Below are 13,754 nucleotides of genomic sequence, written 5' to 3'. Positions count from 1 at the left end.
TATATTTAGGTACGTATAAATATCGATGCATCTAAAAAAGCTAGAGTGACCTACAATTTAGGAGGGTGAGAGTAAAAGCTGACTATGTTCACACGCCAAAGCTCCTAACAAGCTGATTTTTTTTAATAAAAAAGGCATCATGACAAACCCACTTCCGCACATGGGTTGGAATTTGGAAATCATGCACACGGTACAATGAAATGCCAGAGACGATATAAGCCACAGATCCTGAATTATCACTCTACTGATGCGTGCATTCTTTAACTGATTCACCATTATACATTTTTTTTGACATAAGCAAATCATTTACACATAACACATACGGAGTACAAAGCTTCGTGTACCACAGCTGGCGCCTTTGTTCCTGTACACGTATCGATTCGCGAAATGCAAGAACGCGGCCACTTCCAGAGCGGCGGGCCCCGCCAGGAGCCAGTAGAAGTAGTCGAGGTGCGCTCGGTTGAGGTTGTCGGAGAACCAGCTCTGGCCCCTGCTCCTCGTCGCCCAATCGATCCCGGACACGAGCGCGCCGCTGGCGTAGCTCCCCACGCCAAAGATGCTCAGGCACAGGGCGAGCCCGACGCTGCGGAGGGTGTCGAGCACCTGGTCGTAGAAGAACTCGAGCCCGACCTGACCCAGCACGCCGGCGAGGCCGACGAGGACGTACTGCGGGATCATCCACCACAGGCTCATCGGCACAGCCACGTCCGAGCGGTCGGCCAGGCCCGCGTCCCCGGCGACGCGGAGCCGCCTGGCTTCCACGAACGCCGCGACGACCATGGCGACGCAGGACGTGGCCATGCTGGTGCCGATGCGCTGGAGCATCGTGATGCCCGCGGGGTGCCCCGTCAGGCGCCTCGCGAGGGGCACGATGACGCGGTCGTATAGCGGGAGCATGACGATGAAGGTGAGGTTGCTCAGGCACTGGAGCGCCGCGGGCGGTACGGCCAGGCCCGTGCCCGTGCCGAGGCGGTGGTCCAGTGTGCTGGCCTGCTTGGTGAACAGAGTGGAGACTTGCGAGAAGATGACCGCGAAGACTATGCTCGTCAGCCATATCGGGAGCAGCTTAACGACGATCCTGTCCTCTGGTTTTGGAGCTATAAGCCTGCGCAGCTCAGGAAAAAGAAAAGCTCCATTAGGACAAGACCTCTCTTCTGTGACGTACTTGCAAGAGAACGCAAAGCGTTTGCTCGCGTTCACCGTTGGGTTCTAGTGGCGTCGTCCTTGCGACGGAAGACCCTCGCCACCCACGCCCCGCACGGTCTCGGCGAACGGGCCGCCGTCTGCATGTTGCTTGGCACGGTACGCCGGCGTGCCAAGCAAGAAGACGGCAAGGCACAGCACCATGGCGGCCCAGCACGCGCCGAACCCGACGGTCCAGCCGGCGTTGTCCTGGACGTAGCTCAGCCCCGCCGACGCGAAGGCGTAGCCCCAGGATATGGAGAAGTGGAACCAGTTGAAGTAGGAGCTCCGTAACGCGGGCGCGGTGGGGTCGCCGTCGCTCGACGCGAACTGGTCCGCGCCAAAGGCTTCCCCGCACGGCCCGTAGAAGCCTTGCGCCAGCGCCAGCAGGTAGAGCGCGACGTAGAAGAAGGCGAGCCGGGCGGGAGACGCCGACGGCGGCGAGCTCACGGTTTGCAGCATGGATGAGGCCGTCAGCATTCCCAAGCTCTGTGATTATAGAAGTTTGGTAACCTAGAGTCAATCAAACATGGTCGCAGTTGCAGCACACATGTTACCACGGTGAATCTGTGATCGAGTAGGAAGTCGCTAGTTCTTTCTTTTCGAGAACTTGCATGGATACGCATAAGTCGCTAGTTCGTGGGCGATGCAATGCAAGAGAGACGACATTATAGAAAGTGAAATCTCTGGTCTCTTTCTAGGAGAATTCTAAAAAGATCAATATTTTTAACAAAATTAAACTCCCGACCTTTCAGCTGAATGCGCTAGCTTTCAATCATCCAACAGGGAACTTACCAAGGGCATATAAGGAAATTCCTCTATTAACTTTCAAGCCGACCTACCGAATCCGAAAAGGACGATGCTAGTGCATGTGTCTACAACTCTAAAATGTTCTGTGATCGAATCTCTTTTGGAAAAGGAGAAAGAAATGTGGTAGGCGTTGTGTTTACAAAAAGTTTCCTGGGCCATGAAACTCACGCTCCTTGTCAGAATCGAAGGTTTTTAAAGAGTAAAGACCGACGAGCAAACACATGCCATAAAAGGAAAACCCCATTTAAATCCTGATATCAATAATTTACACATATATAAATACTTTTAGCGGTTGTTTCTATGGGCGTGCTCGTAAATTTGTGAGCTCAATTTGCATTTGTAATGGTGTGTGTACATATCCATCGTCTTTGTAATTAAAAACAAACACCGTACCTAGGATAAGAAGACTGGTGTGCACAACTAGGATTGCTGCTTGAGATGCCCTTTATCCTTGCAAAAGAAAAGTGGGTTCCTGCATGGCGGACAGGGTGGCAAAGGGACAACTTGACGGAATAAATACTCCCTCTATCTATTTTTATAAGGTATTGTACGATTTGGCACGATCTTCCAAATAACACTTTGACCATTCATTTATCTTACATTATATTATTTATGGTTATAAACTTATGATCATTGTAAAGTATATTTGATTACGAATCCAACCATGTAAAGTTTATATTATAAAAATAAAAAATTAATAGTTAAATTATTGGTCAAAGATTGCAAAGTTTGAATCTTGATATGCGTGTGTGCCTTATAAATAAAAACGGAGGGAGTACTAATTAGAGATTAAGAAAAAGGGGGCAAACGGAGTGCCCTAGTGTTTATTCAAATGGTCAATGGTTATTATTAGTTTTCCTTATGATTTGTCATACAAATTGGTCGCATCGAAACATTTTCTAGATATACAAAGGTGAAACATGATCACCATAGTGTTTTTCTCGAATAGTTGATGGCTATTTAGTCCTCTTTATGATTTTCTCAAATGGCCAAGGCTCTTTAGCCCAATTAAGGCAATCTCCAAGGGTTATCAAGTAGCTGATATTTTTTTAGATATGTTGGTTAGGGATTTTCGGTTGCTAATTTGTTTCCACTATCAATAAATGTCCAAATTAGAAAAAAAAAACTCAACCACTTGATAAGGAATTATAAAAAATTAAGAATAACCATATGACATTTGAAAATAGATAATATAAATAGTCATTTTGATTGAAAGTTACACAAATGAACATGAATAACATTGGCTCAATAACACTTGGGAGATGTAGTGAAAGGGCCTCTAGCGTAGTAGTTAGAGCACCTGAGTAGCACCCAGAAGTACCTGAATAACACTCCGGATCTGGAATAAAAAAACTATGTGACTTGGGTAAAAAAAAACTTGGAAGGTGTATAAACAGAACAATTACTAGAGGGAGAAAAATATTTATAGTTTTGGGTAAAGGAAATTAATTAAATTTATGTGTTTTTTATATCGAGCTAATACAAACTCTTTAACCATATATTAAATTTAAGGCCTTCAAAAATATAAATATTAGCGAAAAGTTCTAACTTAGACTGTGGGCTTCCTTCTTCTTTTTTTTTGAAACGGCTGCCTTCGTAGAACAACATTATTAAGGACGGTGGGGAGTATGCTATTATCAGCGGTCCCACACGATGCGTGCAATTTTCACGCTTTAACGATTGTGCCAAAAAAATCACCAACTGGAAAGATAGTAACGTTGATATTACCTCATTGAGGGCCAATTTAAACAAGCCCTAGGTTAAATATCAAGTCCAAATAAAGGAACGTACTCGATCAAGGTGATTGCAATTTTTTTCTTTTAGAGTACGCACCCCAAAAGGTCCATAAAATTCATGGAAAAACGATCAAAAGAAAGACGAACACGTGAGAAACCAAACGCTTATATATTTGGGGGTGCATCTAGTATACTGTACGACCAGAAGGTAGAGCACGCCGGCGGCCAGGAGAGTTCGATACCGGCCGAGCCGCGAGTCGGCGACGAGCGGCAGCACCTGCACGGTCCCGGACCACGCGTTCACGCCGGCGGCCGCGGACGCCTTGGACATGGCAAGCATGCCGGAGAGGTACATGATCAAGTTGGCCGACACGCCGACGAACCCGATACGCTCGAAGAACCCCACCGCTGGAGGGCAGTAGCAGCAACAGTGAAGCATGCAATTCTTTAAAAAAAAAAGGAAAAACAAAAACAGGCAAGCATGCAATCCTGCGGCCGGACTAGGAAATTCAAGACCCGCGATCTGCATGATTACCGACGATGAAGAGCGGGGCACGCCAGCCGCCGCGGCCGTCGCCGGGTTTCGCGATGATGGACGACGGCCCAGGTCGGGGCAGAAGCTCGCCGCCGCCGCCGGATTCCATTGCTGTTCTCCGGAGGTGCACGTCCAACCGTCTGGGACTTGCCTCGTGATTCTTGTCGCACCTCTTACCACTGGGAGGAGTATTTATTGAGACTGGAAAAAGAATCAGCGACAGAGGCGCACAGATCTGACAGTGTCACAGTATGGTACTGCTGACGGGGAGAAAAGACCAAGTTCGTGCTCAAGCTAAACGAAAAGAGAAAAAATGAATTTCTTGAGTCGGGACACATGAACGCCCTCGTGTCATTCTCATGGGTCCCACACGTCCAGGTTTACTTGTGGTGCGAATGTCATAAAAGCCATTATAGCCATCTAAACAAGAGAGATCTTTTTTTTTTGGAATCAAACAAGAGAGATCTGTCTCGCTATGCCCTGTTTAAGACATCATCTTGTCGCTGTGTATCTTTGACCTAAGAAATCTTATCAGTTCATAATTTTTTAAAAAAAACTAGTCACCAAGGTTGAATCCTAAAGTTTTTAGCTATTTTTCATTGGCGTGGCATGTGATAAGCTGGTAATTTTGGATTAAAAATAGGATACCCTGGTAAAAGGTGCACTAGCATGTACTATCTCTGTATTTCTTTTCGTTTGGACATGTAATACACAATTTTTGTAACGCGCAGACCTTGCGTATAATTTTGTACCACGTAAATGAAATGTTAATAGAATAATTATTGGTCAATATCCTATTAATAAAATTAAATATGCCTTGTAAAAGCGGATGGGGACATGGAGTATATGAGTTCACTGTGCGGTGTCCATGAATAACGACAATGTGTGCATATGTGGCATCTTTATAATCGAATAAAAACATTTATCGTTAAACTTTTACATGGCGTCATTGAGTACACAAAATTGATATTGTCCCGTTCTTAAATTTATAAAGTTTGGAACAAGGTATATAGTTATAAAAATAGGCTATTAGCTTGTGCTAAATTTCATACATTTAAGAACAGGAAAGTATTTAGGGCATGATTGGTTTGATGTTAATTTTTGGCATGCTAAAGTTTTGGTCACTATTTAGTTAGCTACCAAATTTTGCCTATGTCTCCCATTTGTCCTACCAAAATTTTGGCAAATTTTTAGCCCAACTTTTATGTTGCCAAACTTTTGGCGCAGGTCCTTAGCCCACAATTTAAGATAGTTTAGTGATCATTACAAAATTAAACAATTAGCACATGATTCCGCATACGAATTTGAGACGTTACTTTTGCGATACATACCTTATTATTGGACTCATTATTGCTCAAAGTGAGATCAGATATACTAGCTACTTAGTGGTATATAGCTGTCTTCAGAAAAAAAAAATATAAGCTGATGGGACGGAAGACCTCATGTCCTAGTATTTCACTTATGGTTGCTTTGTTCTTGCTCTCAGCAGACCCTCTAAACAACACCCTACTCCAAGTTTAGAGGGTCAAGTCAAAAAACGCACTCCAGCAGGTCCTCTACTTGGCTTCCCATTTTGGGAAGGTCTCCAAATTGCCCCTCCACCCTCTATTCCTGTTAGGTCTTTAGGGGCTCTGTCCATGAGGCTATTGCTGAAGTTGGAAACATTTTTGTAGCCTTAAAAAAATAGAGAGAACCTATTTGATTTTTAGAGATTTTGATTTAAAAGTTGTTGCGGGAGTTGCTCTAGCTCAAGCCCTCGAATCCCAAAGAATATCTTCACACTCCAAGAAGAATAAAATCGTTGCACAACAAAACCTGAGAACTCAATAGTGACTCCGTGAGGCATGCTTTTCAGAACCGACAGAATCTCCCTACAAACAACTACAGTACAAGCACCCCCAAGAAATCAACGCGGCTCAAACTCGGCATGCTACACGGCATCACCATCGCCATCGCCATCGCCACCCTTTCTCTTGTAAACATACACTCGCGCGAAGAACACAAAGGCGACGAGATCCACGGCGCAGAGCCCGGTGAGCAGCCAGTAGAAGTAGTCGAGGTGAGCGCGGTTCAGGTTGTTCGAGAACCAGCTCGTCCCGCTCTTCGCCGTCGCCTTGTCAATGACGGAGATGAGGAGGCTGCTGAGGAGGTGCCCGACCCCGAAGATGCTCAGGAACAGGGCTAGCCCAAGGCTGCGCGCCGCGTCGGGGACCTGGTCGTAGAAGAACTCCTGCAGCCCGATCATGGCGAACACGTCGGCGACGCCGATGAGGACGTACTGCGGGACCATCCACCAGAGGCTCATGGGGAGCTGGGCCTTCGGGGTGCTCACCAGGCCGGCGTTCCTCGCGACGCCGAGCCGTCTCATCTCGATGAGCGCGGACAGGGCCACGGCGGCGAGGGAGAGGGCCAGGCCGGCGCCGATCCTCTGCAACATGGTGATGCCCGTCGGCCTCCCCGTGTAGCGGCGCGCGAGGGGCACGAAGAGCCGGTCGTACGCCGGGATGAAGACGACGATGCTGAGGCTGATGAACGTCTGCAGCGCCGCCGGCGGCACCTTGAACCGCGCGCCGATCCGGCGGTCCAGCGTCGCGGCCTGCTTCGTGAAGAATGTCGACGTCTGGGAGAAGATGATCGCGTAGATTATGCACGACGCCCATATCGGGAGCAGCCGGAGCACGCTCTTGACCTCCTCGACGGCGGCGGCGTTGCCTTCTCCTTTGCTTCTGAGATCGCCGAAAAACACGGACTGTCATTGTCATGTCACAATAGATTCACGGCACCAAGATTCACAGTGGAAACAGAGCTACCATCAATATCTTGTACATACCTGACGCGACGATTTGGCGTCCAACTCTCGACCAACGCCAAGAACGCCTTGCCGACGCGGGAGAAGGGTCTGGCCTCGCTGGTGGTGTAGTACCGGTACGACCGGCTCCCGAGCAGGAACACGGCGAGCGAGGCGGCGATGACGATGCAGGGGATGCCGAAGCCGAGGCCCCAGCCGACGTTATCCTGCACGTAGCTGGAGATCATGGTCGTGGCGGCGGTGCCGGCGCACATGCCGAAGTACCACCAGTTGAAGAAGGAGCTCCGCGCCACGCTCTCCTCGGGGTCCTTCTCGTCGAACTGGTCCGCCGCGAACGCCTGCGCGCACGGCTTGTGCGCGCCCTCCCCCAGCGCCACCAGGTACAACGCGACGTAGAAGATGGCCACGTGGCCGCCCCGGAAGGCCGGGAACGCCGACGACACCGACAGCGCGCCCATGCTCTGCGACGAACAGTTAGAAAGCAAGACTCTGCGGCTAACGGTCGGAAGCGTGCGCGAGACGGAGTGACGGACTGACCACGACGAAGATGAGGGAGGCGAGGACGATGGCCCTGTAGCGGCCGATCCAGGCGTCGGCGACGCAGGCGAGCGGCAGCGGCAGCATCTGGGAGACGCCCTTCCACGCGTCGATGGACGCGGCGGCGCGCGCCATGGGCTGCCCCAGCGGGCCCGTCAGGTACGTGATCAGGTTCGCGGCCACGCCCTTGTACGCGAACCGCTCCGCGATCTCCATCGCTGCGTCGTCGTGCAAGCGAGATCACAATATTTTTTAAAAAATCCCGTCATCACGACGATGGCGCGTCTCAAGTCTCAACAACGCGTGCACCGTACAAGACAAAGGAGATCGGAATCGTTATCGTACCCATGACGAAGACCGACGATTTCCAGCCTCCCGTGGCGGCGCGGGAGGCCGGCTGGCCGCGGTAGTCGGCGGCGCCGGCGACGTTGTCAGCCATGGCCGGTTGGATCAGCACGAGGGAGAGGAGTTCACTCCGATGGCACATGGTGCCGTCGCAGGTTAGGGCAGGCTTTTATGCACAGGCGCGGCCCGAATCGCGACAGCTAGAGAATCAGAGATGGCTGATCGCGCTTTGCTTTCCGTAATCGCTCCCCTCTAAACGCCTACGGCCTACTAGGCGTCTAGGTGAACGTTGCCGCATGCGCCATCCGCAGGCACCGCTCGTGCGCGCGGCGGCGAGGGCCAATGCGCGCGCGTGCGGGCACTGCAGCCGCGGCGCCACGCGTGCGAGCGGCACGCGTACGGAGAGCCCCGCGCGCGTGTCCCCCCGCGGGAGCATGGGGAGGCACGGGTCCTGATCGTTTCGGTGCGGCCGCTCTCCAGCGAGGCCGCCCGATCACGGGCGGGTGGCTGTGATCCGCCTAGCATTTATGGGGAGACACCACACGCGATGCGTCTTTTCTTGCCTTGATTTGCCAAACGGGTTGCTTCCGGGACTCTTTCAGTGCTGAGAAAAGTAACGGACGGGAAGCTGTTGGCATTGGCAAGGAGGCCACGGAATTGGCCGGGCTGGAAATGTTGGGCTTCAACACGCGTCGTCTGATATGAACGTTTGGCGAACTGTAACGGAAAATGAGCTTGATACGATGCCTACTTGTCCTGCACTGGTACTGATGCCCGATAAGCTTTTTATCATGACGTCTACGGTCTACAAAGTGCACATTCAGACAATTAATATGGATGCATACTACACCGATATAAGCAATTCTTTTAGAAAGGGTGCACTTGAGCCGTTCTCTTTTTTTTTCCTGAACTTTATCTGCTGCAACTCGCTTCAGGCGTGGCAGGTTAACCGTCTTGAACAAATGCTGGATGCAAGAAGTGGAGCGAAGAATCTAGCTTCCTTAAAAAAACCGGCGGTATTTTTCAAGTTTTCAACAGGCTAGATCAATATGAGCCGACCGATATCACTCGCATCTAGCCAGCTACGCATATTGAAAAATTGAAGTTCCCACTTCCCAGTGCCCTTCCAACGCCACTATGGGATACGCGGCTCTAGGTCTCGTCGACATCCTAGACCGGTTCTATAAAAAGAGACATTCTAAAGCAAACAAGGTTCCAATATCCTAGCATGTCATCAACTGACTTTCCTGATCATTTTCATACCATGCCATCACAAAATTATAGATCTACAAGACTGTAACACACTACCAAAACATAGCGCTTGGCTTGCTAAAAAATAAAAAGGAAAAAGGCACTTTCGTCCTTACTCAAAGTTGACATCATCGCTTAACCATGGCCCAAAACCTTGGCCGAGATCCAATTGATGGGCTCCTCAACAATTAGCCCATGGGCTCCTTCCCAGTCCAGATACGCTCTTTGCAGCCTTTTAATTATAGGAAAAAGCTATTCGGCGACTGGTCAGGTTAATTGTGAGGTATTTGGAAAAACGCTATCCAGCAACATGTTTGCTGCAGCCCAATGGGAAAAAGGTGTGCTGTTGTGGCCCGCAATCTTTTACTTTGTTGCATCTCGAAAAATGTGATAACTTTCTTATGGGTTGCATTTTCAATTCCGTTCGTATCGTTGCCTTTTTTATGATAAAATCTATAAAACAAGATCCATGTTACACATATTTTGAAATATTTTTTATATGTTGGCGACTTAAGCTAAATGTGTTGTAGCTATATATATATATATATATATATATATATATATATATATATATATATATATATATATTAAATGTATAGTGACTTAAGAATAAACCTCTCAACAATTTATATACATAAATTGCTACAAAACTAATTTTGACCCTCATATTTTTTACCTATCTGAAGTATCTAAATAAATTGTCACATTATCTTTACATAAGTTGCTAGACATACTACACATATACAGTTGGCGCGCAAGTTGTCACATGCATATGTTGATAGTGCTGCACACAAGATGTTTTGGTATGCATAAATCAACAATGATCTCTACATAATATACGAATGAATAATCTCTATGTAACTTGATGGTTCCACGGCACCTGAGTACCGTAATTGTATAAGTTAGCATGCCTCTACACATAAGTTGTCAGCATGAATAAAACGACACTAAAATATATGCAGGGGATCTAGTTTTGTAATCTCGTAATAAGGAACGATGGTGTAAATGAAATTAAAAACAGACTTTGTATGCGAGAGAAATGATATTTTTTAAGGGGAGAAGCAACTTGTTGGTTTACGTCAACATCTACCTTTTTATATCCTTCCTTTATGTACTTTTATATCCTTCCTTTCTATACGTGGTCAGCATCTACCTTTTTATATCCTTCCTTTATACTCCCTCCATCCCAAATTGTAAATCATTCCAAGAATCTTGGAGAGTCAAAGTATCTTAAGTTTGACCAAATTTATATGATAATATAATAATATTTATGATGTCAACTAAGTATCATTAGATTCTTCATCAATTATATTTTCATAGTATACTGATGTCATGAATTTTTATAATTTTCTCTAAAATTTTAGTCAAACTTGAGATGCTTTGACTCTCCAAGATTTTTGGAGTGACTTACAATTTGGGATGGAGTGAGTATACTCTTATATCCTTCCTTTCTGTACTCACGGGATAATGATGACAATGACATGCATGCTTAGGAATTAACTCCCGGCACGACCTGTCGCGCATTAACTTCATTCTTAATTATATTAGTCTAAAATACAACTATTCATTGAATCTTGATCACTGAATTACAGTATGCTTTAAGCTGTTGAACTCGGTTCAAGGATTCATTCCATAAGACTATCATAAACAAGGTTTAGCTTTAGCCTACAATTTTTTTATTCATTCTCTACGCCTCGATCCTATACTATATCACAATTCACAGAGTAAGCATACAGGGCACATCTACATGACAGCACCATTGTCGTGGGACACCCTTTTCTTATAAACATAGACGCGGGACACGATGACGAAAGCCGCGAGCTCCACGGCGCAGAGCCCGGCGAGCAGCCAGTAGAAGTAGTCGAGGTGCGCGCGGTTGAGGTTGTTGGAGAACCAGCTCGCACCGCTCTTCTTGGTGGCGCCGTCGATGGCGGAGATGAGGAAGCTGCTGAGGAAGTGTCCCACGCCGAAGATGCTGAGGAAGAAGGCCAGCCCGAGGCTGCGCAGCGCGTCGGGGACCTGGTCGTAGAAGAACTCCTGCAGCCCGATCATGGCGAACACGTCCGACAGCCCGAACAGCACGTACTGCGGCAGCATCCACCACAGGGTCATCGGCAGCGCCGCCTTCGGCTGGTCCACGAGCCCGGCGTCCCTCGCCACGCCGAGCCGCCTCATCTCTACCAGCGCCGCCACGGCCATGGCGACCATGGCGAGGACGAGCCCCGTGCCGATCCGCTGCAGCATGGTGATGCCGGAAGACAGGCGCGTGAACGGCCGCGCCAGGGGCACGAACGCGCGGTCGTAGACCGGGATGAATGCCATGATGGTGAGGCTGATGAACGTCTGCAGCGCCGCCGGCGGCACGCGGAGCGTCGAGCCGATCCGGCGGTCCAGCGTCGCTGCCTGCTTCGTGAAGAACGTCGACGACTGCGAGAAGATCACGGCGTAGATGATGCACGTCGCCCAGATGGGGAACAGGCGTAGCACGCCCTTCACTTCTTCCCGGTGCGCGGCGTCGTCGGTCGCAAGACTACAGCACCAAGATCGAACGCTCTTAGTCTTAGCCCCCACAGAACATCATTCGAATTCGTCAAGAAACAAAACAGCAGCAACAAGCAGATTGGCACATTACCTGTCGCATTGGCTCGATTTGGAGCCTCTGATCATCGCCACGAACGCTCTGGCGAGGCGAGCAAAGGGGCTTGATTCGGTGGACGTGTAATAGCGGTAGTTCCTGGTGCCGAGCAAGAAGGCGAGGAGCGCGAAGACCATGACGAGGCAGGGGATGCCGAAGCCGAGGCCCCAGCCGACGTTGTCCTGGATGTAGCTGGACACCATGGTGGTGGCGGCGGTGCCGGAGCACATGCCGAAGTACCACCAGTTGAAGAAGGAGCTTCTCGACACGGACTCCTTGGGGTCGTGCTGGTCGAACTGGTCCGCGCCGAACGCCTGCGCGCAGGGCTTGTGCCCAGCCTCGGCCAGCGCCACCAGGTACAGGGACACGTAGAAGATGGCCACCTGCACGGGGGACGGGGAGCACGCGAGCGAGCTGGAGCTGTAGCTGCAGCCGTCTTGGTGGAACACCGGGAGCGCGGAGACGGTCAGCATGCCCATGCTCTGTAGAGGAGAAGAGACACGGATGGATCAGGGGACGCCGACCACAAATGGGTCTCGCCCAAAGGGGTCGTGGGAGGAGTCATCGTCAAAAGGGGAAGAAAAGGAGGGGAGTGGAGGAGCGGAACTGACCACGACGAAGAGGAGGGAGGCGAGCACGATGGTGCGGTACCGGCCGAGCCAGGCGTCGGCCACGCACGCCATCAGCAGGGGCAGCATGGTCGCCACCCCGCTCCACGCGTTGATCGCCGCCGCGGCGCCCGCCGTCGACTCCCCAAGCGGCCCCGTCAGGTAGCTGATCAGGTTCGCCGACACGCCGTGGTACGCGAACCTCTCCGCTATCTCCACCCCTTCATCGATCCAAAATCACATCTCTCGATTAGTCAACGACGCATCAATTATTAGCCACGCAAGCGATCTGTTCCCATGTCCAGCGACGAGAGGGAGACCGTACCGAGCACGAACATCGCGGCGGACCACCGGCCGGTGCCGGACCGGGACGCCGGGCGCCCGCGGAAGTCGACGGCGCCGGCGACGGCACCGTCGGAGCAGGGCAGGAGGAGGGTGTTGGCGTCCATTTCGCCGCCCCCGCGCGCCGCAGCTGCGTGTGTGTGTGGACTGGATCACTGGAGTGGGACGGGGCGGCAGTCTGCGGCGATCACCATCATATACTGGTGTCGCTGGGGAAGAGGATCGGGCCGGCTCGCATGGCGCCAGACGACTTCCGGACACGGCACAGGTGGCGGTTTGCTTCTTTTCTCCGGCAACTTGGTCGCCGCTACGTGCCATTTTTCTTTCGTTCTTGGAGACCATCACCACTCCAGCGACTACAGCTACAAATTACGAGCGGATCGCGTGGCGTCGCGTGCGTGCCTACCCTGCGATCCATGTGCCTGTGCGTGCAGTGATGCAGAGTCGGAGGATCACACGCGACTCTCTCGTCTGGAAGAACCGTTCCTTCGGGATTAATCTAAAGGAAGAAATGTTCTTTGGCGTCTGAGATATTGGAGGCGTGTAGCGAGAGGCGATCGACCTGAGCTGGAGTTTGTTGCGAGCCCGCTTGGCTGGTTGCGGCGGCCGGAATCGCGCGGGGACCTCACGGGCTGATCCTGGATTTCCTGTGAACAGTCGGTGTCAACGATCTGAGTTGTTGGTTTGGACAGGCGGAGTGTACTACTCCTAGCGATACCGATAATTCTGACAGGGATGTCGATGTCTGTCCAGGCATCGCTTGGACGTTTGAATTCACAAGGACTGGCTGTTTCTGCTGGCTTTCACTTTCGGGGTGGCAGTGCAGGTCGTTGGAGTGTTCATCGTTGGCGAATTGACGGTTCTAAAGTTCGCAGAAGAATACGACTGTTCATGACCAGCTACTGCTGTTTTCTGCTCGTAATCTACAGTGCAGGATCTCTACACTCCAGGCTCCAATTCCAGA

At 50.3% G+C, this 13,754-nt stretch overlaps 2 protein-coding genes and 1 pseudogene across 2 annotated transcripts; all 3 read right to left on the bottom strand.

Moving 5' to 3' along the window:
* Positions 1 to 233: 233 nt before the first annotated feature.
* On the bottom strand, positions 234 to 4,587 carry LOC117855020 (protein NRT1/ PTR FAMILY 5.10-like; annotated as a pseudogene).
* A 1,437-nt stretch (positions 4,588 to 6,024) lies between these two features.
* On the bottom strand, positions 6,025 to 8,538 carry LOC117858438 (protein NRT1/ PTR FAMILY 5.10). The gene is made up of 4 exons (XM_034741509.2): positions 7,955 to 8,538; positions 7,610 to 7,827; positions 7,094 to 7,533; positions 6,025 to 6,989 (listed from the first exon to the last, which is right to left on the bottom strand). The coding sequence occupies exons 1-4, from the start codon at positions 8,094 to 8,096 to the stop codon at positions 6,194 to 6,196; spliced, it is 1,596 nt and encodes a 531-aa protein (XP_034597400.1). The 5' UTR covers positions 8,097 to 8,538; the 3' UTR covers positions 6,025 to 6,193.
* Positions 8,539 to 10,802: 2,264 nt separating this feature from the next.
* LOC117854811 (protein NRT1/ PTR FAMILY 5.10) lies at positions 10,803 to 13,037 on the bottom strand. Its single transcript, XM_034737063.2, has 4 exons — positions 12,774 to 13,037; positions 12,452 to 12,669; positions 11,838 to 12,322; positions 10,803 to 11,735 (listed from the first exon to the last, which is right to left on the bottom strand). Exons 1-4 carry the CDS (start codon positions 12,895 to 12,897, stop codon positions 10,949 to 10,951), a joined length of 1,614 nt encoding a protein of 537 aa, XP_034592954.1. The 5' UTR covers positions 12,898 to 13,037; the 3' UTR covers positions 10,803 to 10,948.
* Positions 13,038 to 13,754: the final 717 nt, after the last annotated feature.

This window comes from Setaria viridis, chromosome 5, assembly GCF_005286985.2.
Source record: "Setaria viridis chromosome 5, Setaria_viridis_v4.0, whole genome shotgun sequence".
Lineage (NCBI taxonomy): Eukaryota > Viridiplantae > Streptophyta > Magnoliopsida > Poales > Poaceae > Setaria > Setaria viridis.
Note: the sequence above shows the minus strand (reverse complement) of the source record. Positions and strands in the feature narration are given on the sequence as shown.

Bases quoted from the DNA above. Each gene is read 5' to 3' on its own strand.
- LOC117854811 (XM_034737063.2), bottom strand. From the start codon at position 12,897: ATGGACGCCAACACCCTCCTCCTGCCCTGCTCCGACGGTGCCGTCGCC. The intron at 12,670-12,773 runs GTACGGTCTCCC...GGATCGATGAAG, and splicing joins CGCCGCGATGTTCGTGCTCG to GGGTGGAGATAGCGGAGAGG. The intron at 12,323-12,451 runs GTCAGTTCCGCT...TCTCCTCTACAG, and splicing joins CCTCCCTCCTCTTCGTCGTG to AGCATGGGCATGCTGACCGT.
- LOC117858438 (XM_034741509.2), bottom strand. From the start codon at position 8,096: ATGTGCCATCGGAGTGAACTCCTCTCCCTCGTGCTGATCCAACCGGCC. The intron at 7,828-7,954 runs GTACGATAACGA...ACGACGACGCAG, and splicing joins ATCGTCGGTCTTCGTCATGG to CGATGGAGATCGCGGAGCGG. The intron at 6,990-7,093 runs GTATGTACAAGA...CGGCGATCTCAG, and splicing joins ACGCCAAATCGTCGCGTCAG to AAGCAAAGGAGAAGGCAACG.